The sequence below is a fragment of the Salvelinus alpinus genome, chromosome 1 (genome assembly GCF_045679555.1).
Source record: "Salvelinus alpinus chromosome 1, SLU_Salpinus.1, whole genome shotgun sequence".
Lineage (NCBI taxonomy): Eukaryota > Metazoa > Chordata > Actinopteri > Salmoniformes > Salmonidae > Salvelinus > Salvelinus alpinus.
The window spans coordinates 42,061,514-42,075,305 of record NC_092086.1 but is presented as its reverse complement, the minus strand read 5'-3'; the positions used below and the strand labels follow the sequence as shown (position 1 = coordinate 42,075,305).

At 40.1% G+C, this 13,792-nt stretch overlaps 2 protein-coding genes across 3 annotated transcripts; one reads left to right on the top strand and one right to left on the bottom strand.

The window, feature by feature from the left end:
• The first annotated feature begins 231 nt into the window (after positions 1-231).
• LOC139576457 (glutaryl-CoA dehydrogenase, mitochondrial-like) lies at positions 232-11,108 on the top strand. 2 transcript variants are annotated; one of them, XM_071402608.1, is made up of 12 exons: positions 232-341; positions 967-1,086; positions 1,215-1,250; positions 1,374-1,514; positions 1,695-1,757; positions 4,912-5,082; positions 5,189-5,318; positions 8,341-8,557; positions 8,677-8,780; positions 8,933-9,058; positions 9,224-9,384; positions 9,665-11,108. In XM_071402608.1, exons 2-12 carry the CDS (start codon positions 984-986, stop codon positions 9,736-9,738), a joined length of 1,326 nt encoding a protein of 441 aa, XP_071258709.1. In that variant the 5' UTR covers positions 232-341; positions 967-983; the 3' UTR covers positions 9,739-11,108. The 2 variants fall into 2 exon arrangements, with proteins under 2 accessions (XP_071258709.1, XP_071258718.1); XM_071402617.1 differs by having other exon boundaries at positions 290-392; positions 9,665-10,924.
• A 792-nt stretch (positions 11,109-11,900) lies between these two features.
• Positions 11,901-12,544, bottom strand: LOC139567823 (synaptonemal complex central element protein 2-like). The gene is made up of 2 exons (XM_071389370.1): positions 12,254-12,544; positions 11,901-12,152 (listed from the first exon to the last, which is right to left on the bottom strand). The coding sequence occupies exons 1-2, from the start codon at positions 12,509-12,511 to the stop codon at positions 11,958-11,960; spliced, it is 453 nt and encodes a 150-aa protein (XP_071245471.1). The 5' UTR covers positions 12,512-12,544; the 3' UTR covers positions 11,901-11,957.
• Between the last annotated feature and the right edge of the window lie 1,248 nt (positions 12,545-13,792).

The window sequence follows — 13,792 nt, the reverse complement described above, 5'->3', positions numbered from 1 at the left end:
ACAGCATGGAGAGAAACTAGAAAGCAGCCATAGGGAGTGGTGAAAAGAGAAGAAAAAAACCGAACAATGCTTTAACACAAAAAAACATATATTTGAATTTCATAATAATTTACTTCCCACTATCATTTACATTTGGTTCCAGACATACCATTAACATGTTATTTTATCATACTAAATGTGGATCAACGTCAATTTGCCACACTCAAGATGGCGACAGAACCTAACCATTCCTGACCTACGTTACGCAGGTGCCTGTGTTAACGTTTGTCCTCCTCTACCTTGTCAATTTGGAAAGGACTAAGGAGGCCTGGGTCACGGATCTCCAGCACTGTAAATTACAGGTCAGTCTATGTATTGAAGTTAGCCAACATATTTGGGACATTGATGAAACAGTAAGTTTGTGTTCGTGTCAAGTAAATTACCTCGATACTATGCTTTTACATATTGATACTAGAGCAAGACTGACTTTCAAGCTAGTCTAGCTAACGTAAACTAACTAATAGTATTAATGTATCTGCATGCAGCATTTTGCTAAATAGCTAGCTCTTTTAGCTATCACAACTAACATTTTAACCTCAACTAACGTGGCCAACACACACAGTGAGGTGTGTTAATAGTTGCCAAGTTTCAGTTGCCTGCAGATCGACATTTATCTAGCTAACGTTAGCTACTGTATAAATAGTTGGGATAGCTACAAGCTAGTGCTAATGTTATCTTGTGTAACAACTTGCCTGCCAACCACCACATCTCTTTTTCAACATTCTCGAAACTAATCACGACTTATTTCTCCTCAAACTATCCTATGCAGCTACATGAGTTCAATTTGCTAGTTGCTTTCTCCACCTGCTCTCTCAAATTCCATGATTGTTAAAAGTTATAACCCATTATGTATTTGAAATGACAACTATTTGAGTTTGTTGCATTGTTTTATGGATTATTGCCTTCTAAAACGTTTTTCTCCCATAGAAATCTAACTACCCATCATGGCACTGAGAAGCGCTGTGTGTCGTCTGCTGGTCAACCCCCAGAGATGTGCCATCATTTCAGCATCAAGATCTCAGGGATCAGTAGCGCCTGCACAAAAGGGTATAACATTACTCAATAATGACCTTGCCATCATGAGAACACAATGGTAGCAGTTTTACAAAGCCATTCTTACAATCATCATGCCTCTATTTGTCAGGGGAAGTACTCAATCTGTGTCCTTTCCACAGATGCAGAGAAAGCTAGTGAGAAGAAGGCTAAAGCACGTATGTCGATATCAACTCCTTTCAGATCAATCATACATATATTGCCCTTCTATTATTTTTGGGGTCTGATGACTATTCAGTTGTGCTTCTCTGCTCTATGATCCTTCTCTACTGAACCACCAGCCAAGGTTCAGTTTAACTGGCGGGATGGCCTGGAGCTGGAGGGTCAGCTGACTGAAGACGAGATCATGATCCGAGACTCGTTCCGTGATTACTGTCAGGACAAACTCATGCCCCGCATTCTGATGGCCAACAGAAACGAAGGTGGGTCTGACTTTTGAGACACACCATCACCCAGGCAGAGCCCATTGAGCTATTTATGCCAATAACCTAGGAAGGATCCCTTAAGGATCAATTTTGCCCTTTAAGATGGAATGTCAATATTATGAATATCGTCAGTTATGCAAACCATGTCAACATAACATGCTGCCTGTTTTGTCTTAGTGTTCCATCGAGACATTGTGTCAGAGATGGGGGAGCTGGGTGTCCTGGGCCCAACTATTAAAGGTGAGTCAATACCTTTGCGATCTGGAGGGTGGCCTTGCAGATATCATGGACAGTAATGGTTTGAGAACATTCCAAGATTTGAAATACATACACATTACCAGGTATATCATTTATTCTATATTTACAATTTAGATCAGCTATGCTGGCCTATGGAGTCCCTCAGGAAACCCAACTACCGAACCATCCAATGATGGGATTTATAAATAAATTATCTGGCTCTCGAAAGGACTGATCTTCATTAGAGGTCGACCGATTAATCGGCATGGCCGATTTAATTGGGGCCGATTTCAAGTTTTCATAACAATCGGTAATCTGTCTTTTTGGATGCCGATTACATTGCAATCATGAGGAAACTGCGTGGCAGGCTGACCACCTGTTACGCGAGTGCAGTGTCAAAAGGACCTTGTGGCTGCATTGTGCCACGGTAAGTTGCTAGCTAGCATTAAACTTATAAAAAAACAATCAATCTTCACATAATCACTAGTTAACTACACATGGTTGATATTACTAGGTTAACTAGCTTGTCCTGCGTTGCATATAATCAATGCGGTGCCTGTTAATTTATCATCGAATCACAGCCTAATTCAACTTCGCCAAACAGGTGATGATTTAACAAAAGCGCATTTATGAAAAAAGCACATTCGTTGCACAAATGTTTCTAACCATAAACATCATTGCCTTTCTTAAAATCAATACACAGAAGTATATATTTTTAAACCTGCATATTTAGTTGAAATAAATGCATGTTAGCAGGCAATATTAACTAGGGAAATTGTGTCACTTCTCTTGCGTCCATTGCAAGCAGAGTCAGGGTATATGCAACAGTTTGGGCCGCCTGGCTCGTTGCAAACTCTGTTTCTTCCTAACAAGGACTGTAATTTGCCAGAATTTTACATAATTATGACATAACATTGAAGGTTGTGCAATGTAAAAGCAATATTTAGACTTGGGGTTGCCACCTGTTCAGCAAAATACGGAATGGTTCTGAAAGAATAAACCTTTTGTTTTCGAAATTATAGTTTCCGTATTTGACCATATTAATGACCAAAGGCTCGTATTTCTCTGTGTTTATTATAATTAAGTCTATGATTTGATAATTGATAGAGCAGTCTGACTGAGTGGTGGTAGGCAGCAGCAGGCTCGTAAGCATTCATTCAAACAGCACTTTACTGCGTTTGCGAGCTACTCTTATTAATGCTTGAAACACAGTGCTGTTTATGACTTCAAGCCTATCAACTCCCAGGATTAGACTGGCAATACTAAAGTGCCTGTAAGAACATCCAGTAGTCAAAAAGGTATATGAAATACAAATGGTATAGAGAGAAATAGTCGACGCGTCATAATTCCTATAATAACTACAACCTTAAACTTCATAACTGGGAATATTGAAGAACTGGGAAAATTGAACCACCAGCTTTCATATGTTCTGAGCAAGGAACTTAAGTGTTGAGGATCAGCGGGGTGGAGATGTTGTTACCTACCCCCAGGTGCATCAAAGCGGGGACCGAGAGACTGAAAAACAGCTTCTATCTCAAGGCCATCAGACTGTTAAACAGCCATCACTAACATTGAGTGGCTGCTGCCAACATACTGACTCATCTCTAGCCACTTTAATCATAAAACAATGTATGCAATAAATGTATCACTAGCCACTTTAAACAATGCCACTTTATATAATGTTTACATACCCTACATTACTCATCTCATATGTATATACTGTACTCTATACCATCTACTGCATCTTGCCTATGCCGTTCGGCCATCGCTCATTCATATATTTTTATGTACATGTTCTTATTCATTCCTTTACACTTGTGTGTATAAGGTAGTTGTTGTGAAATTGTTAGGTTAGATTACTTGCTAGATATTACTGCATGATCGGAACTAGAAGCACAAGCATTTCGCTACACTCGCATTAACATCTGCTAACCATGGGTATATGACAAATAAATTTGATTTGAAATGTTAGCTTTTTTACATGGCACATATTGCACTTTTACTTTCTTCTCCAACACTGTTTTTGCATTATTTAAACAAAATTGAACATGTTTCATTATTTAAAATAAAAGGGTTCATTGTTCATTCAGTATTGTTGTAATTGTCATTATTGCAGATATTTATAAATATCGTCCGATTTAATCAGTATCTGCTTTTTTTGGTACTCTAATAATCGGTATCAGCGTTGAAAAATCATAATCGGTCGACCTCTAATCTCTATAATATATAAACAAAAAAAGAAAGCTCATTCTGAGCTAGCTATTAAAAAAGTTTGGTTCACAGATCTTGTTGAATCTGAATAACCCTTTAACTGGAACATAATATGGAAAAATAAGTCATCCTGTAATCCAAGCCATCAATTTATACATTTTAAGTTTCTTCACAGACTGTATTTAACACCAAGAAAATGTTTTATGATGAAATTGGCCCCAACTCCATATGCTGTGAGAGTGCCCTGCAGTTAAATGCTTCTGGGGCAAAGGTACAAGTGCGATGTGCATGAATGTAAATATTCAATGTTTGGCATATATTATGTTACCTAATGATGATAGCTCCTTGAATCTCTCAATCAGAGATGATTGCTGGCTCTTAGATGGTAATCACCTCACTCTCTCCAAGTTCGCCAGTGGATACAGTTACTGTTAGAAGTTATAATTATCGACAGCGAGAATGAATGGTACTAGTCAAGGAACAATTGAGGCTTGGACAAATATACTTGACTCTGTAAACTGGTGAGCGGGATGGGAATGGGTGGGAAACATGGTTGGCTGTTTTTTTTATCACTTAAACTCTGTATTTCTTAGTTTTCTTATTTTAATTTGAGTGACAGCCTACTGGTACATGTTTTATAAACTTATAATTTGAAATGGATAATGTACCTGTAAGCCTCCCAGTGGTTATATCATTCTCTGTAAGCTTTCAAAGAGGGATTTTGTTTTCTGTGAAATGGACTTTGGTCATTTTGATCACAAAATGTTAAAGGCTATTTGTTTTTCAGAATCAACTATATGTGTGATGCCAGAAGCATTCAAATATAGATAATGTAAATTAGATGATTGATTGTAGATTCACTTAATTCCCTTTTAATGTAGGCCTACTGTTTGTTTTGGAGGTTATTGCCTATGATGTGACCTCTCTCCCTCCACACTTTGACCAGGCTATGGCTGTGCTGGGACGAGTTATGTGGCCTACGGTTTGATCGCGAGGGAAGTGGAGAGGGTGGACAGTGGCTACCGCTCTGTTATGAGTGTGCAGTCCTCCTTGGTCATGCACCCTATCTACGCGTACGGTACCGAAGAGCAGAAGGAGAAGTGGCTGCCCAGGCTGGGTAAGGAGGAGGGGACATCCACATCCCTTAAGCCTCATCTTAAATGACGCACAATCCTGTTTGTATCTGGGTGTATTTGTCCTGTAATATGTCCTCTACCTCCCAGCTCGTGGAGAGATCCTGGGCTGTTTTGGGTTGACTGAGCCCAACCACGGCAGTGACCCCGGTGGCATGGAGACCCGGGCTAAGTTCAACCCCTCCAGCCGCACCTTCACTCTCACTGGCTCCAAGACCTGGTGAGTAGAACTGGGAGACTGTACTTCACTACACAGTAGTGCTGGGGGGGGAAATCAATACAGTTACATGTCGCAATATTATTTTTGACGATATTGTGTATATACAGTGGGGAGAACAAGTAATTGATACACTGACGATTTTGCAGGTTTTCCTACTTACAAAGCATGTAGAGGTCTGTAATTTTTATCATAGGTACACTTCAACTGTGAGAGACGGAATCTAAAACAAAAATCCAGAAAATCACATTGTATGATTTTTAAGTAATTAATTTGCATTTTATTGCATGACATAAGTATTTGATACATCAGAAAAGCAGAACTTAATATTTGGTACAGAAACCTTTATTTGCAATTACAGAGATCATACGTTTCCTGTAGTTCTTGACCAGGTTTGCACACACTGCAGCAGGGATTTTGGCCCACTCCTCCTCCATACAGACCTTCTCCAGATCCTTCAGGTTTCGGGGCTGTTGCTGGGCAATACGGACTTTCAGCTCCCTCCAAAGATTTTCTATTGGGTTCAGGTCTGGAGACTGGCTAGGCCACTCCAGGACCTTGATGCTTCTTACGGAGCCACTCCTTAGTTGCCCTGGCTGTGTGTTTCGGGTCGTTGTCATGCTGGAAGACCCAGCCACGACCCATCTTCAATGCTCTTACTGAGGCAAGGAGGTTGTTGGCCAAGATCTCGCGATACATGGCCCCATCCATCCTCCCCTCAATACGGTGCAGTCGTCCTGTCCCCTTTGCAGAAAAGCATCCCCAAAGAATGTTTCCACCTCCATGCTTCACGGTTGGGATGGTGTTCTTGGGGTTGTACTCATCCTTCTTCTTCCTCCAAACACGGCGAGTGGAGTTTAGACCAAAAAGCTCTATTTTTGTCTCATCAGACCACATGACCTTCTCCCATTCCTCCTCTGGATCATCCAGATGGTCATTGGCAAACTTCAGACGGGCCTGGACATGCGCTGGCTTGAGCAGGGGGACCTTGCGTGCGCTGCAGGATTTTAATCCATGATGGCATAGTGTGTTACTAATGGTTTTCTTTGAGACTGTGGTCCCAGCTCTCTTCAGGTCATTGACCAGGTCCTGCCGTGTAGTTCTGGGCTGATCCCTCACCTTCCTCATGATCATTGATGCCCCACGATGTGAGATCTTGCATGGAGCCCCAGACCGAGGGTGATTGACCGTCATCTTGAACTTCTTCCATTTTCTAATAATTGCGCCAACAGTTGTTGCCTTTTCACCAAGCTGCTTGCCTATTGTCCTGTAGCCCATCCCAGCCTTGTGCAGGTCTACAATTTTATCCCCTATGTCCTTACACAGCTCTCTGGTCTTGGCCATTGTGGAGAGGTTGGAGTCTGTTTGATTGAGTGTGTGGCCAGGTGTCTTTTATACAGGTAACGAGTTCAAACAGGTGCAGTTAATACAGGTAATGAGTGGAGAACAGGAGGGCTTCTTAAAGAAAAACTAACAGGTCTGTGAGAGCCGGAATTCTTACTGGTTGGTAGGTGATCAAATACTTATGTCATGCAATAAAATGCAAATGAATTACTTAAAAATCATACAATGTGATTTTCTGGATTTTTGTTTTAGATTCCGTCTCTCACAGTTGAAGTGTACCTATGATAAAAATTACAGACCTCTCTCTACATGCTTTGTAAGTAGGAAAACCTGCAAAATCGGCAGTGTATCAAATACTTGTTCTCCCCACTATATATATATAATTTTTGCTAGATAGTGCTAGTTGTCTGTACCTGCACCAAAACTCTGGTATTTTTAATCTTATAGCTTGTTCTCCATCTTCGTTTTAAATAGTGAGCCAACATGTCTTCAGCACTTTTTTATTTCCTGACTGATCAAAACTAATTGTCTCATGCTTTCTCATCTCTCTGCAGCAGACATATAGTGAGCAATATGTTTGGATCATAACATTGCAATAAAATCGCAGTATTGAATCACAATACATGACAATTGCAATACATATCGTATCGTCACCTAAGTATCGTGATAATAGCGTAGCGGGAGGTGCCTTGCAATTCCCAGCCCTACTACATAGTGAGGGAAACAGTTCATCACCCCATGAGCATGAGGACTTCAGGACTGACTGGACAGAGATGTGTGTAGCTGGATAGCAGGCATTAGGAGAACCTTGATGTTTAGATGTGATGTACTCAGTGTTTTGTGATGTACTCAGTGCAAAGAACTTTGGAATTGCGTCCTATAAATAGCCAATGGATCATATAACAGAACAAACACCTACAGACCACAAACATTGATGAAAGCTACCTTTGTCTCAACACCTTGGAATGCATTCCTCTACTGATTGAAAAGACTACCTATTCATGAAACATCAAGAATAGGCTACTTCCAAAAATTCTGAAGAATAGGAATATGTGCTTTCTATTATACAGAAATCTTCATTAGAGTTGTTGTATTCATTAGAGCATTAAAAAAAAAAAATGTATTTTTCAAATAATAAACCCAAGATCAAGTGGTTTGGCTCTTATCTAAATTGTAAACAACATTTCACTCTGTATACTAGTCCACAGGGTGGTGCTGTTCAAAAATATATTAATGCTAGGTGCATGAATATTAGGTTCCCCTCAGTTCCCCTTTACTCTGGTTTCACAGAGTGTTATGATTCTGAACTGAGAGACGTCAGCAGTGACTGAACTGGACTTTGTGGTTGTATACTTAACCATTGAGTGCATTGGCCCTCACATTGCGTAAGCTTAACACTGAATAAATACATGTTAATTGGTAACCTGGGCCTGTAGTTCATGTTTTATATATTTGATGTAACACTGTTTCCTCTGGGGAAATGCAGCTTCAACAACTTCAACCAAATGCTTAGTTTGACATTGAGTACGTGGTTCTGTTCAATTCTACCATCACGTCTTGTGAAACTTATACAACACTGTCCTCATATAGCCCTAGAAACCAGGCTCACTCTGTAGCATACTGATAAAATAGCTCCTCCCTAAATTACAATGCCTTCCCTCATCTCCTTCACCTTCGTCAGGATCACCAACTCCCCTGTGGCGGACATCGCTGTGGTCTGGGCCAAGTGTGACGATGGGAAGGTGTGTGGCTTCATCCTGGAGCGCGGTATGAAGGGCTTCACCACACCCAAGATCGAAGGCAAGTTCTCACTGAGGGCGTCTGCCACCGGCATGATCATCATGGACGAGGTGGAGGTTCCTGAGGAGAACCTGCTGCCCAAAGTCTCTGGCCTGGGGGTGAGTAGAGGCCAGCATACCACTGTCATGTACTGACTTTTATGTGGATGGCCAGACTTTCTTATAATGCTGTTTAATCTTGTTGGTATAAATGTTTTGTCTGTTCTCTTTGGCTCTAGGGTCCCTTTGGTTGCCTGAACAATGCCCGGTATGGCATCGCCTGGGGTTCACTAGGTGCTGCAGAGTTCTGCTTCCACGCGGCTCGTCAGTACACACTAGACAGGTGAGGATTCTGCGGCTACTATTGGTATGAGATGTTGTTTTGTATGAGCAGGACCGAGCAAAAGTCTGTAGCTCTTGAATCTTATTTTGTTTTCTCAGCTTTTCTGAGTGAATTTAAGATGTTCTGCTACTCATGATATTTGTTAATCTCAGAATCCAGTTTGGAGTACCCCTGGCCAGAAACCAGCTGATGCAGAAAAAGATGGCCGACATGTTGACAGAAATCACCATTGGTCTGCAGGCCTGTCTACAGCTGGGGAGACTCATCGACGCCAAAAAGTAAGAGGGAACTGGAAATGATGTGACATAATCGTCTTGTAGTGTGACACCACTTTTTAACAAATAACTACACACAATAGGGGAAGTACAATTTCTGGTTGTTTCAGAGTGAATAGAACCTGAGGAGGAGACTTATCTCATATGTCTTCTTCTCTCCTCCCTCAGGGCAGCCCCTGAGATGATCTCTATGCTAAAGAGGAACAGCTGTGGGAAGTCCCTGGACATCGCCCGGCAGGCCAGAGACATGCTGGGAGGAAACGGCATCTCTGACGAGTACCACATCATCCGCCATGTTATGAACCTGGAGGCCGTCAACACATACGAAGGTGAGGAGAAAGAAGGCCATAACCAGGTCTAAGAGGATATGGATGTGTCATTGCTATGGATGTGGAAGCAAAACTTTTTTATCATGGTTTATTTCCTCACCAGTAGAGGTCAGTAATATGCCATTTACAAGAAATAAATAGGTCATATGGGAAAACCATTGAACTTTCCACAATATTTTCAAAGGAGAAAAAAAAACTGTGTCTCTCCTTATATATTTGCTCAACTTCAGCATCAGCACTGTTCCACATGGTTCCTTATATTGTTTTCTTTGTCTTCCAGGTACCCATGACATCCATGCCCTGATTCTGGGCAGAGCCATCACTGGACTGCAGTCTTTCACTGTTAATAACTAACTGCCTGCTGCTAGTGCTCAAACAGACCACTATCAGAAACCTCAAGTCAATCTGTTCCTTAAACGAAGGACAAGTAGTTCTACACTGCTTTGATGGCTTGTCTTCTACAGTAACACTAATGCTAATGTTTCCTCTCTCTTGAGTTTGTAGAATATGGGCTGGTTTTCTGGACACAGATTAAGCTTGGTCCTGGACGAAAAAGCATGCTCAATGGAGAATCTCGATTGAAATAGCTTTTTAGACCAGGACTAGGCTTAGTCTGTGTCCGGGAAACCAGTCCTAAATCTTTACTTTATGCGAAAGACCAGGTCGGGTTTTAAAGGCAAGTCTATCATCGATCTCATGGACAATTCATGAGTGTAATTATTTCAACTTGAAAAACAAAGCTATTTTTCTACTCTGTCATAAAACCCTAGTACTTACTGGTTTGTTTGGACAATTTCTGTCTACAATGTGTTTGAAATAGTTTACTATACGGTGGAAGTTAAAATGGTACAGAAAGAATCGCTTATTTTCTCACAGCATTTGTAGTAAAATGGTTGTTGGACAAACATTTTAAAATGAGGTCACGATCCATACGTATGTCCTGTTTTAGAACTGTGATGGTACTAATGACCAGTTATTGGTAATTGAATGCCAAATAATTGATACTGCATGTACTGTTAGAGTTGGGGGAAAACAAGTTAAATCAATTGAAGTTAAATTAAGTAAATAAATTAAAGCAGTTTAAATAATCATGCCATTGCTTTTTTTGTAATTGAATAGTTGTATTTGTGACTTACCATTTAGGCAGATCCGAGAGATTTGTATTTGGGGTACAGGACAATGAATGCTGTTTGCACTTTATCAAGTTTGCCCTCCTCAGAACTCAACCAGATCTAAGTGTTATGCATGGTTTGAATTGCAATGTCAAAGGTTAATTCAAGCTTTTCACAAATAACTCTTATTGCAGTACTTTAATGGCCATTGCAATTTCCTTTTGCTGTCAAAGTAATAGTGTTGTAGTAATGCTCACTATCTAATGCTAAATTAGTCTCTTGTTTATAAATTAATTGTCATCAACAGGTGGTCCATTTAATCCAGGGTGGTTGGGGGATTTTTGGATTACTCATCCATCCATGGTAGTGTTTTGAATGTTCCTATTTGAAGTAACATGGAGTGTTTTAATAAAGTGAATCAAAAAAGATGATGGGGGGGGGTATTCCATGAAAAGTGTATTTTGCGTCCCTTTGATATAGAAATTGTGCACCACTATTGAATTTTAAAAGCCTGTTACATTAAATGAAGTGCCCTTTAAAATAGATCACATGGAGTATTCAATAAATCAGATTTCTATTATGAATAAAGACTCGCTAAATTGCCTAAATTCAGTATGTTGACATGCCCCTCTGTGTACTCTGACTTCTGGAAGATTTTAATGCACTTAACCTCAAAAGTTTTCACAATTTTTTCCTAAACATTGAACATCTAATAGTCAAATCATAGTGTAAAAGCAAAAAGTAAAAAAAAAAAATTCTCTTTTGGGCCATTTTCTGGTGTTTTGTGATGGAAAACTGAGTGGGTCGAGAATAACACGTCAACCCTGTTACCCATGGATAGACAGGCTAGAAATGTTTTAACAATTTTAATTTGTTGGGTGAAGCTTGCATTCAATTGCCACTCTGTTGCACACAACAAGCTTCCATTCCCCCTGTCACAAGGGATTTTATGGCAGCTTTAAGAAGTCATCAACCCTGTTACTTTATTTGGCACTTAATATGCACTTACTATAGTAATTCTTTTTATTTGACGTCTTTTGATAGAAAACTTTTATTTTATGAAGTTCTCTGCTCTTTATGACAGCATGTTAAATGTTGAAAAAAATGTATACCAAGTTACACTTCTCCAAAGGCACCGAATTAATGCTTATGGACCGACCCATAAGCATTAAGGTGAATGTTTTTGATTCTAAACTGGGCACAAACGTATATTCTGGCCCATTAAAAATTATGTTCTATAATGCTATTTGGTCATAGGTATGAACAAAAATATCCACACTAGTTATGTAATAAATAATTTTATAAACAAAAGCTTCTTCCAACACCCACTCAGTTTACAACCACTGTTTTATGTGACATATACCACAGTCAAACAAACAAGTCATTGCTTTAATTATTCCAGACCTCCCAGAAGTTGGGATGCTATAAGGCAGTTAAAATAAATGAATGGCTGGGTAGATGTCAGTTCTCAGCTGTCTGCTGCAGGCTGTTGTTGATGGCTGATAAGGTCTGACTGGCTCCCTGTAGCTCCATACTGAGCTGACTGCACCTCTCCAGCACCTCGGACAGCTCCTGCAGATTGGCCTCCATCCCACGGCCATGTTCCTCATAGCTGCTGAACATCTGCTCCTTCACCTGCTGGCACACCTCACTCACCTGGGGGGGGTAGTCACAGACTCGTAATCTAAAAGCATTCTTTTTTTAACTACCAAAAAATTTGACCATGTGCTTTTTACTCAACAGTAGGACAGTGATACCTTATTCATTAACTTGTTCTCGAAGGTGGTCATGATTTCCTGGTCCATGGCTCGGCTCTGGTTGATTCGCTCTATCAGATCCTGGGCCTTCTTCCCTATCTCCTCTATCGTTGAACTGAGAACAGTCGTAGTCTCCTCACCTGGGAGCTCGCTGGAAGTACTGTTGTATACGTCACGTCTATTGGAGATGTTTGAAATGTCGATGCCGGAGTCCTCACTTCCATAAAAAATAAACGTTAAATACTTAACAGAACACATAATGAATAATACTTTAAACCCAGTAACTCCATACCTTTGCTGTCCATGGCTTTCGTCCAGTGTCACAAACGAAAATGTCTCATCAGGGATGTCCTGGTCTGGCCCATGTCCTTGTTCAGGGTCCTAAGGATACAGGGAGAAATGTCAATCAAACCATAACATTTTCTGATCCCTCTAATATACATTGACAACGTGTACAGTTGTCAAAAATAAGTAGCAAAGGATTCAAAGGTGCAAGATCTCAGTCATTCAGAGTTGAGCTGGACAGTCTCATATTTTCCTTCATTTACCTTGGGTGATGAGGGATGATGATGACAAAGTTTTGGTGTAGACTGAAAGGTATGTGCTGGCTTTCCAAAGAAGAGCTGGGACATTTTCTATGAGCAAAATGTTACATAGGAAAAATAAGTGCAACCGGTATGGAAGTTAGATAGTTCTGCAACAACTCAACCAAACCACTTTCTCTAACCTTCTCTGACTCAACTACTTTAACGTTACATTGGGCTATACTGGCCAGCTAGCCTAGCTAGGCATAAAGCTAACACTTCAGACTGATCTAATCCATGACAAAACCAAATAGGTATCCAGTCTCGAGTTTTGCCAAGGGTAAATCATGTGGTGGTAACCAAAATATTAGGAATATTTATCGAAACTCCATTGGAAACAACAAAATACTGTTGCTAGCTACTTACCAAAAAATATATATATTATTCAGTGCACTGTGTCATAAAAGTTTTCGTCAGAACTGTCTGGCCACCTCGAAAATTGCGCGCGAAAAACGGGTTCTGGAGGACACGTGCTGTGAACTGGTTAGTTGTTGTCAACGTAGACTCGGAACAATACTGTATAATGCACCGACACGCATTTTGAATAATTTAATGCATATTCTTTAAAATAATTATCAAAGAAACACATTTTATCATCAAACATATGACATATTCAAATGAATTGTAAACTGTGAGGCTGGGGTCCGGTCAAGACAGTGGGAGAAAAACATTTACAGTCGACGTCGGAAGTTTACATACACCTTAGCCAAATAACGTTACAATTAAACTCAGTTTTTCACAATTCTTGACATTTCATCCTAGTAAAAATGCCCTGTCTTAGGTCAGTTAGTATCAACACTTTATTTTAAGAATGTGAAATGTCAGAATAATAGTAGAGAGTATGATTTATTTCAGCTTTTATTTATTTTATCACATTCCCAGTGGGTCAGAAGTTTACATACACTTAATTAGTATTTGGTAGCATTGCCTTTAAATTGTTTAACTTGGATCAAAC

Excerpts from the sequence above, each read along its gene's own strand:
- LOC139576457 (XM_071402608.1), top strand. The coding sequence starts at position 984 with ATGGCACTGAGAAGCGCTGTGTGTCGTCTGCTGGTCAACCCCCAGAGA. Across the intron at positions 1,515-1,694 it reads GATGGCCAACAGAAACGAAG|TGTTCCATCGAGACATTGTG; the intron begins GTGGGTCTGACT and ends GTTTTGTCTTAG. Across the intron at positions 9,385-9,664 it reads GGCCGTCAACACATACGAAG|GTACCCATGACATCCATGCC; the intron begins GTGAGGAGAAAG and ends TTTGTCTTCCAG.
- LOC139567823 (XM_071389370.1), bottom strand. The coding sequence starts at position 12,511 with ATGTGTTCTGTTAAGTATTTAACGTTTATTTTTTATGGAAGTGAGGAC. Across the intron at positions 12,153-12,253 it reads AGAACAAGTTAATGAATAAG|GTGAGTGAGGTGTGCCAGCA; the intron begins GTATCACTGTCC and ends TACCCCCCCCAG.